General features: G+C 47.1%; 1 protein-coding gene across 2 annotated transcripts; it reads right to left on the bottom strand.

Annotated features, from left to right (window-relative positions):
- Nucleotides 1-1,851: 1,851 nt before the first annotated feature.
- Nucleotides 1,852-5,040, bottom strand: LOC100273574 (uncharacterized). 2 transcript variants are annotated; one of them, XM_035961339.1, is made up of 6 exons: nt 4,847-5,040; nt 4,378-4,745; nt 3,854-3,974; nt 3,395-3,569; nt 2,783-2,853; nt 1,852-2,685 (listed from the first exon to the last, which is right to left on the bottom strand). In XM_035961339.1, the coding sequence occupies exons 2-6, from the start codon at nt 4,714-4,716 to the stop codon at nt 2,051-2,053; spliced, it is 1,341 nt and encodes a 446-aa protein (XP_035817232.1). In that variant the 5' UTR covers nt 4,717-4,745; nt 4,847-5,040; the 3' UTR covers nt 1,852-2,050. The 2 variants fall into 2 exon arrangements, with proteins under 2 accessions (XP_035817232.1, NP_001141464.1); NM_001147992.1 differs by lacking the exon at nt 4,847-5,040 and having other exon boundaries at nt 1,929-2,685; nt 4,378-4,770.
- Nucleotides 5,041-8,786: the final 3,746 nt, after the last annotated feature.

Below are 8,786 nucleotides of genomic sequence, written 5' to 3'. Positions count from 1 at the left end.
TTGAGCCTGTTGTCGTTAGAATTCCTTGTCCAGCCTTTTCATGTAGTCTTCTAATTTCTCATCATCAGCGACCGGTGAGTTAGTCAGTCTTGTGCTGATGTATGGGCAACGTTGTTGTGATCTTTGGGATTGACCATTGCGGTCGATCTGATAGGCCTAATTAAATAGATCTAATCTAATAGATCGGATTTGATAGATCCAATTTTTCTTCCCTAGCGGAGTCGCCAAAAATTGTGTTTGCGCCTTTTTGGACCAAACACTAACGATCCCTAAGTCACCCTCGTAGTGAGTTCGGACCTTAGGGATGATCCCTAGGTTTCTCCCATGGAGGGTTGAGACCTTGGGTAGCGAGATAGTAAATAAGATGTAAGACAAATAACACTATCTTGAATGCGGTTTTGAAAGGAAACCTTAGAACCAAGGGGATGATTACTTGATGTACCTAAGATGGTTATCCTGAAGGTGGGACACCACCTCTATGATGGACACCACCTATTTGGGACTAAACAGTAACGAACCTTATGGTCTTCTCGTGATGAGCAATATCTTGGGTTTGGCTCTGCGAGGTGTACGACGCGGCGGTCCACGACGGGTCGTCGGGTCGTCTGGCGGTGCTCACTGGGGCGGTGTGGACTGTCTGCGTCTCTAGGAGACTAGGACGGACGGTCAGCGACCCTGCTGCAGGAAAGGCCTTCTCTGCGCTGTGACCGAACGGTATGCGCTCGGGGCCGGACGGTCTGCGATGGCGCAGGGTCGTCTTCTTCTCCTCGTAGGACCTAGATCCTGCCCCATAGGGGAGAGACCTTAGGGTGATCCGGGTCAGCAGGTCACCCGAGGCGTCACCAGACGACGTAAAGTCGCATAGGAATTAAGAGATCAAGGAAGAGATCTTAAGTGAAGTTGAAGTAGATCTTGCTCCTCTAGAGGGGTAAGATCCTAGGATCGTCTTGAGGTCGGCAGACCACATAGGACGGATCTAGACGACGTAGAGTCGAATAGGGGTAAAGGTGGATATGCGGAAAGCTACAACTAAAGCTACATTACGTCTACTCCTAGAACAGAAAAGGTAAATAAAGTAGATAGATTCGATTGGAATGTGTTCGGAAATTCTCAATCGGTTGTACCTCTTTATATTTATATGGGTGATAACCAACAGATCCCATATGATTAGATCGATAACCACGCACGAGATAAGGATAACCGCCAAGTTAATTTTATCGCGGGCGCGTAGAGTGTCTGAGCCCCGCCACTTTTGTTGCTCAACAGGTCGTTAGCAATTTGAATTTTGCAGTGTTAGATCGTTAATGGCGCTGTATGTATGTCAATCCATCTCTGTCGCCATGCTGTTCCAATTTAGTAAGGTCTGTACTTGTTTATCTCTTGTAATGTTGGAGCACTGCTACAATGATCTTTGGGGCTATAACACATGCGAAAGAATAGAGACCTGATGTGTCGGTTGAAGCCTGTGGCTGTAACCTATATGCCCACGTCGCGACAGTCGCGTTCATTTGTAAATTTCTAGGTTTCAGAGTACAAACCACGGTTTAGAACCTCGGCAATCTTCCCAGTTCCCTAAAACAATTCTACCTTTTAGACTTGTTATAAGTCGGTTTATTTTAAATTTTTATGACATCTAATTTGTATCACTAGATATACCATGAAATATATTTTATTTTAGTGATATAGAACATCCTTTTGTCAACCAAACAACCAAGGTCTGAAAATTCAAATTTTAGAAGTGTTCTTTTAAGCAGATAGCTCTTCAAGTTCGAGCTATGTAATAAGGAGAGGATGTGGGTAGGACATGCTTAGAAACAAGTACTTTGTGAATAAAACATTGAGTCAGGTAAATAAGAAAACCAGTGACACTTTTTTGTTCAGTCCTATACGAGTCAAGAATTATTCTCTTCGTATAGAGAGGTTCAAATAAATTAGTAAAACCAAATTAATTTTCGGGAAGATAAATACTTGGGTGCCCAAGCTTTAAAGCACCAGTATACATACTCGTAGATACAGAAGCATAGCAGCAGCTCAGCTAGCTGGCAAAGCATCAAAGCGAATTTGTACAGAAGCTCGTCCCAGACGTTGAAGTCAGTTCTGTGCATGGTGACGGCTGCACGTCGAGAGCGCCACCGCTGACAGCCTCGCACTTCCACGGCCGGACAGGTGCGCCACCAGTGAACTTGACGTTCGACAGGCAGATCCGGGAGAAGGCCGAGTTGGGGATGCCCTTGATCAGCCCAGCCTCCCTGACGTTCTGGCCCTGGACATTCTTTACCGTAAGGGCGTCGACGATCGGGAGCGCACTCCGGTTGTAGCTGTCGTCGGGGTGATTGCCGACATCGCCAACGATCCGCAGGCCGTACCGGACGTTATCCAGCGTCACATCCGAGACAGTGATGTTCCTGATGAAGCCGCCCCTGCCTGTGTTGGTCTTGACATGGATCCCAAACCCTGAGTTGAAGAAGTTCAAGTGCTCTGCAAGGACGTTCTCCACGCCACCTGATGTCTCGCTTCCGACCGCGAAGCCAGCAAACGGGGAGGAGCCTGTGATCCGCCGCACGGTGATGCCAGAACTGGCGCGGCCATAGGCGATTCCATACTCATCCCAGCCACTCTTGATGGCGATGGAATCGTCACCAGTAGAAATGTAGCAATCCTCGATGCAGATGTTGCTGCTGGAATCTGCAAAATTTCGGACCACGGCGCCAGCTTTAATATCGAGAGAACGGAGCACATTCGTGCATCTGTATCTTGACCAGGAGGGGATAAATATCTGTACCTGGATCAATTCCATCCGTGTTGGGGGAGTCATGTGGAGCTAGGATAGTCACGTTTCTGATCACAACATTGCTGCACACAGGAAAAATAATCCAGCATTTATTTCTCAGCTGGGAGCCTGGGACAACAATAAAAGCAGGTTTTGGACCACAACTATGCAGCTGCTAGAAACAGCTACAACAAAACAAGCTGAACCTACATCAGTGTGCTGGCTTTGTTGGGTATATTATCTGGCAATTTCTGTACTTCGGTCATGGTTCACTGGTTGCACCTAACGGTTTGTGTGGTCTTACTCTTATGATGACACGATAGGACACCCAGCCTGTAGTTCTTGTGCAATCTATGATGGTGCAAATGAATGAGGGCCCAAGTTGTACGTCTATTCAATGGATACTGAAGATGGCATCGAATGATCGAACCAACTATGTGCGCAAAGGAACTAAAAGCATCTGGACTGCAAAAATGGCAGCAAGATGGCAGTGTATCATCTCTGCTAAATCCATGAGTAGTCCAGTGGTTTTCCTCTTTGTAAGCACTATTCATAAGGAATAAGGAACACGTTAGAGTTGGGAGATTCTGGTCTGAAGTCGGCAGAAAGAATTGTTCATCTCACCTGCAATAAACAGGATGGATGTTCCAGAATGGCGAATCCTGAAAGACGACATTGGAGACAATGATATCAGAAGAGCTCATCAGCTCAAGAAGGTGAGGCCTTGTGTAGAGCAGTGTCCTGTTCTTCCACATATCCCACCACGCGCTGCCTTGACCATCAATAGTTCCATTCTCGCCTGCACACAATGCGGTTTCCTTCACAAACTATCATCGTCATCAATAACTTAACTGAAGATTTTATTGTATATGGAGGAATGTGAACATATGAGCGTGCACAGGTTATTTTGTCCTGGTGTTTTTATGAAATTGCAACATGTTGGAAGATTGAAATTTGAACCTTAAGCTTCCAAAAGAGTTCACTACAGGAGTAACTTCATGGCATTTTTTAGTAGTAGTTTCATGCCTCTACAATAATCATAGTAATTTAACATGAGAATTTGAGTAGTCACAAAGCAAGAACCTGTGATGACAACATCCTGAAGCCCATTGCCATGGATTAAACTTGTGTATCTTCCGCCGGGCAGCTCACGTCCTCTCCCGTATGAGGGCAGCGGTTCAATCAGAGGCCAGCTTGATGTGTCCTGCACCAAGAGGTCGAAAAGCAAATGTTTCAGATCAACCTGGGTAATTGTCTTCTCTATGCCTTTTACCGCACATAATTCCAAAATATTAATGAACGCTAAAATAAACGGAAGACGGATTTATTAAGTCTATAAGTTAGTGGAAGAACATGAACGACGGCCATATCACAAATACTAGATCCATGCATTCTAATTCCATTCCGGGAAATCGCTAGGGTCGTTTATAATTCGATCGCGTCTCTAGATCTCTAGAAGAGGAAAACCCCAAATACTGATCCACCCTTGTAGTAAAAACAACTGTCTTTGTGATGATCGATCAAAGACGAGAACGCCATGGCTTGGGCAGAAGCCCTAGAGCAATGGCGGGCGCGGGAGAGAGCAGGAGGCTTGCTTGCCAGCTGACCTGCGTGGCGCGGATGACGGCGCCGCGCGCGAGGAAGAGCGTCATGCGCGAGGTGAGGTTGAAGGGCCCCGTGAGCCACACCCCGGGCGGCACGTAGAGCTCCGCCCCGCCCGGCGCGGCGCGGCGCTCGATGCTGGCGACGGCGCGCGCGAACGCCGCCGTGTTGAGCGTCCGTCCGTCGCCCGCGCCGCCGAAGCTGGCCACGGACACCCGCGCCCCGCGGCGCGGCGGCGCGGGGACGGTCCCCGAGCACGTCTCCTGCGCCTGCGCTGCCGCGGCCACGAGCACGGCCGCCGCCGCCACGGCTAGCAGCAGCCTGCACGGGCACCGCCGCGCCATTGCACGATGCCCCCCGCGCAAGCCGCCTCCTTGTAGAGAGCGAACCGCAACAAGCGATGAGTGCGGAGAAAAGGAAGGCAACAAAAGAACAAACAAAAGGTTACTGCGAGTTGTTTGCGGGTGGATTTACGTGGGATGGGAGTATGGGACACAGATGGGTTTGCGTTCTTATCGCTACGGCTACGGGGGATTTACAAGGTAATTAGTGGTCTCTTTCTCTCTCTCCCTCGAATAGTAACTGGAAGTGGGGCAGCTTGCCTCTTGCCTTGCCGGGCGCACGATGTCGCTGGACGGACGCGAAGAACGAAGAGCAGAGCAACAGACAAGATCACGATTTACGAGAGAGCGGCTGCGTACGGGGCGAGAGGCGCGTGTGGAAAGTAGTGACGCACTGACACCGCTACACGCCGACTGCGAGCACCGACAGGCGTGAGGGTTGCTTTCAAGGCGCATGTTCGTGGTGGTAGGCCAGGCCGCTAGGCCAACTATTTTGCATTTTAGTCTTTTTATAATTTTATTTTTATAAATACATACTTTACAATTTCATTTAAAAAATAGATTTTTGGCTCGGCATCATTATTATTGGCGCCTAGGTACAACACGTCGGCGCAATTTTTTTTGGCGTATATAGGTAAGAATCCAAACCACGGTAGAACTGACGTGGCAGTACCTCGACGCCGTAGATCTTGGCGCCGAGGTAGGCGCCCAGATCCATGTCCCCTACCTCGGTGCCAAGATCTACGGCGCCGAGGTACGTGTCTATAAATATGTCCCTTCGGGTCGTCAGTTTTTTTACTCATTTCTATTCTTCGAAACGACAAACATCAACCTAAATCATCGACTTGGATCCATTGTTACTCTATATCAAGGTAATCTCTCCTTTTTTCCTCTTTTGTTATGTATGATTAATACGATTAGGTTTTGGATATCATTTTTAGAAGTATTTTTTATTGTTATATTATCGATTTGTAGGATGTCTAGGCGCGATAAATCTGCTAAACAAAGGTAAGTGTTGTATTAAATTATATTAGTGAGTCTATTATATTTGTGATTCTTATAGAACTTGTCGAAATTTAAGAAGGGTCCTTTGACCGGAACTGCCTCCGACCCGCTGCCTTTGCCAACTGGTGTTCTAGTGCCTATGTGTTTTTGTGGTGATCCTTGCAAGGTTGACAAGTCTGAGGATCATGACACCTATCGACAGAAGTATTGGATGTGTGCTAACTATGCATTTGAGTCAATGATTGTTCAGCGCCGGATGAATTTAATGGTGAGAATAATTTTTTAATATGTTAATAATTTGTAATCGAAGTGGTGCATGTTTTGTTGGCGTACTAATCAATGCATGTTTTGTAGACTCCTCCACCGCTCTGTGATTTTGAGTAGTGGATTGACACCAATCTCTTTCTTCGGCATTTGTTGCGACTTTGAGCTTATCTAACTTTTCTCTAGAGAACTTGTCTTCCAGCTGGCGATAGGTCTCCTGGAAAGCTCAAAGTTATCCTTCACACCATCCTTGCGCAGAAGATTCTCAGCAAGGTGTCGAGTACGCCACCTGTGATGCAAAGGAGGGTACCCATTGATCTGCTCATGGACCGCGTTGAGTATTCCCTGGTGCCGATCTGATATTACACCAACTTCCCGTCCTGGGCCAACCACATGTATCCGGACCAGTCGTAAAAACCACCCCGAACTGTCTTTGTTCTCTTTCTCAACCAGAGCAAATGCCAGGGTAACTAGCTTGTTGTTTGCATCAATGGATATGGCAATTAGAAGCGTGCCTTGGTACTTGCCGAGAAGAAACATGTCGTCAATGGAAAAGACAGGACGACAATGCATGAAGGCATCCACACACTGGGGAAAGCACCAGAACACACGGAAGAATAGCTGCCTCCCATCAATCCATGCATTTGGTTTAGGGATGTACTCATAATGCATGCCTGGATTAACAGCCTTTATTGTATTTAGAAGAACAAGTAGTTGCTCGTACCTAGACTCCTAGCCCCCATATATCATCTTCCACGCACAATGCTTAGCCCTCCAAGCTTTACAATATGTTATCTTATATCCATCATACACATTCTCCACAATCCTCATGATTGTCCTAACCTTCATATTTGGTTCCGACTGCAGTATTCCCATAAGCCACTTCCCAATGAGGGTAGATGTCAATTGGCGATGTTTCATCGTTAACTCATGTTCAGCACAGGTGTGTGGCCCCACTACTTTTGTTATCTTTCACTTTGCGGTGATCTTTTGTATCCTAGCACAGACCCTCCATGCACAATTATCCTTGTCGCATACAACTGTGTAACGACGTTTGTCATACGAATGAAGGACTATATACGGCCTCTTACGTAAGACTGTATAATGTTGCAACCACCTCTTCAAGGGAGTCAGGTCCTTGAAGACCCTACCCTTTTCAATCATCATGCTAGGACTGGCCTCAGGAGCATATAGCAACTCATCATCCCTTCCTTCTGCATTTACCTGATGAGAAAGACTAAGATCGATGAACTCATGCACACTCTTGGATCCCGGTGGTCTGGAATAACACGTTGCAACATCTCAATATTACTCTCTATGAGTTCACCAACCGGACGATCATCATCTGAATCAGCAGCCATAGAAAAGGCATATGGCTCCTCTCCATTCCTAAATTCAGGATTGTTGGAGACAATAAATTCATCACCGAAGCAGCTATGTGCCACGGTCGTAGAATCAACCACAAGAGCAGCGGTCTCTCCTACAACATGTACCGATGTACAAGATCATCGGTCCCACGACAATGGAATGAGCGAAGTGCTCATGGTCCAAAATGAAGTGTGATGCCAATGAAACTTACTGCAATTGGTCTGTGCCAAAGGGATAAACACAGGAGAATTTGTCTGCAGGTCTTCTCCTGGCTGACTTAATGGGATCAAATTGGGGCCAGATTGAGCATCAGGCACAGTTGGCACGTCATCCACAACACGATCATAGTCTTCAGGGGGACGGTCTACTACAACCCGCCGCACCACAACCTCCATGAGTTGCATCTGGGTCTTCATAGCCGAAGTAACATAATTCTCCCAATCCAGTTGAGAATCAATTGGGATGACTCGTTTTATGACATTTGGTGGATGACCAATGTTAAGCACTCCGTCAACCGCAATGTCATCATCTTCATGGTAACCTAGCTTTTGTTTAGCCTTTGTAGACACATCACTCAAGGAGAGACTACCAACGAATAGCACGGGCACGTGTCGCATGTCAATGAACTTGGCATTTCCATAGGGATCTTCTTCCACATTGCCTCCATGATATAAGTTCAAAAAATTATCCATCTATTTGAAACACAAATTAAACATTTAATGTGTCCATGATGGATGGTTATTGCCTAACCGCCACCCACTAATAACTAGCTATATACTAACTAATAACCAAGTACTAACTAATAACTAAATACTAACCACCTAATATCTAACTACTAAATAACTATTAATTAATAACGAATAACTAACAATAGCACTTTTCACATTCATCACATGCAAAACAAAACATAGCACTACGTATAAATTTTGACAACACCTCCCATGCACGGTGAGATTACTAAAAATTACAGATTCAACTCACATTCATCACATGCAACACATTCATGTTCACGATAATCACATTAATATTCACGATAATCACATTCAACCAACAACTAATTATACAACAATTGGCAAATTTAATACCTCGGACTAGGCGACGCTGCAGTGGACCAGGAGCGGGACGGGGTCGGACGGCGACGCAGCCTCACGAGGTCAGGACGGCGGGGGGCAGCGGCGGCGCAGACGGCTGGAGGCGGGACGACTGGGGGCGGGACGACCGGGGGCGGGGAGGAACGACCAGCGGTGGGCGGCGCGGGGGCGGCAGGGGAGGCGGCGACGCGGGTGAGAGTAGACGAGAGAAGAAAATGAGGAAGAGAAGGTCGATGCGGTATAAAGGGGGTCGGCGCCATAGATCTTGGCGCTGATCCCCCTGCCACGTGTGTGTCGAAGTCCAGGGGTCAGCACCAAGATCTATGGCGCCGACCCCTGCCACAT

Source organism: Zea mays, chromosome 8 (assembly GCF_902167145.1).
Source record: "Zea mays cultivar B73 chromosome 8, Zm-B73-REFERENCE-NAM-5.0, whole genome shotgun sequence".
Classification (NCBI taxonomy): domain Eukaryota; kingdom Viridiplantae; phylum Streptophyta; class Magnoliopsida; order Poales; family Poaceae; genus Zea; species Zea mays.
This window is presented reverse-complemented; position numbering and strand designations above follow the sequence as displayed.

What these genes read in the sequence shown, in the direction of transcription:
- LOC100273574 (XM_035961339.1), bottom strand. Translation starts at nt 4,716, where the DNA reads ATGGCGCGGCGGTGCCCGTGCAGGCTGCTGCTAGCCGTGGCGGCGGCG. An exon ending in CCGTCATCCGCGCCACGCAG is followed by an intron (nt 3,975 to 4,377) that starts GTCAGCTGGCAA and finishes CTCTTGGTGCAG; the next exon opens with GACACATCAAGCTGGCCTCT. An exon ending in ATCCATCCTGTTTATTGCAG is followed by an intron (nt 2,854 to 3,394) that starts GTGAGATGAACA and finishes TCCTGTGTGCAG; the next exon opens with CAATGTTGTGATCAGAAACG.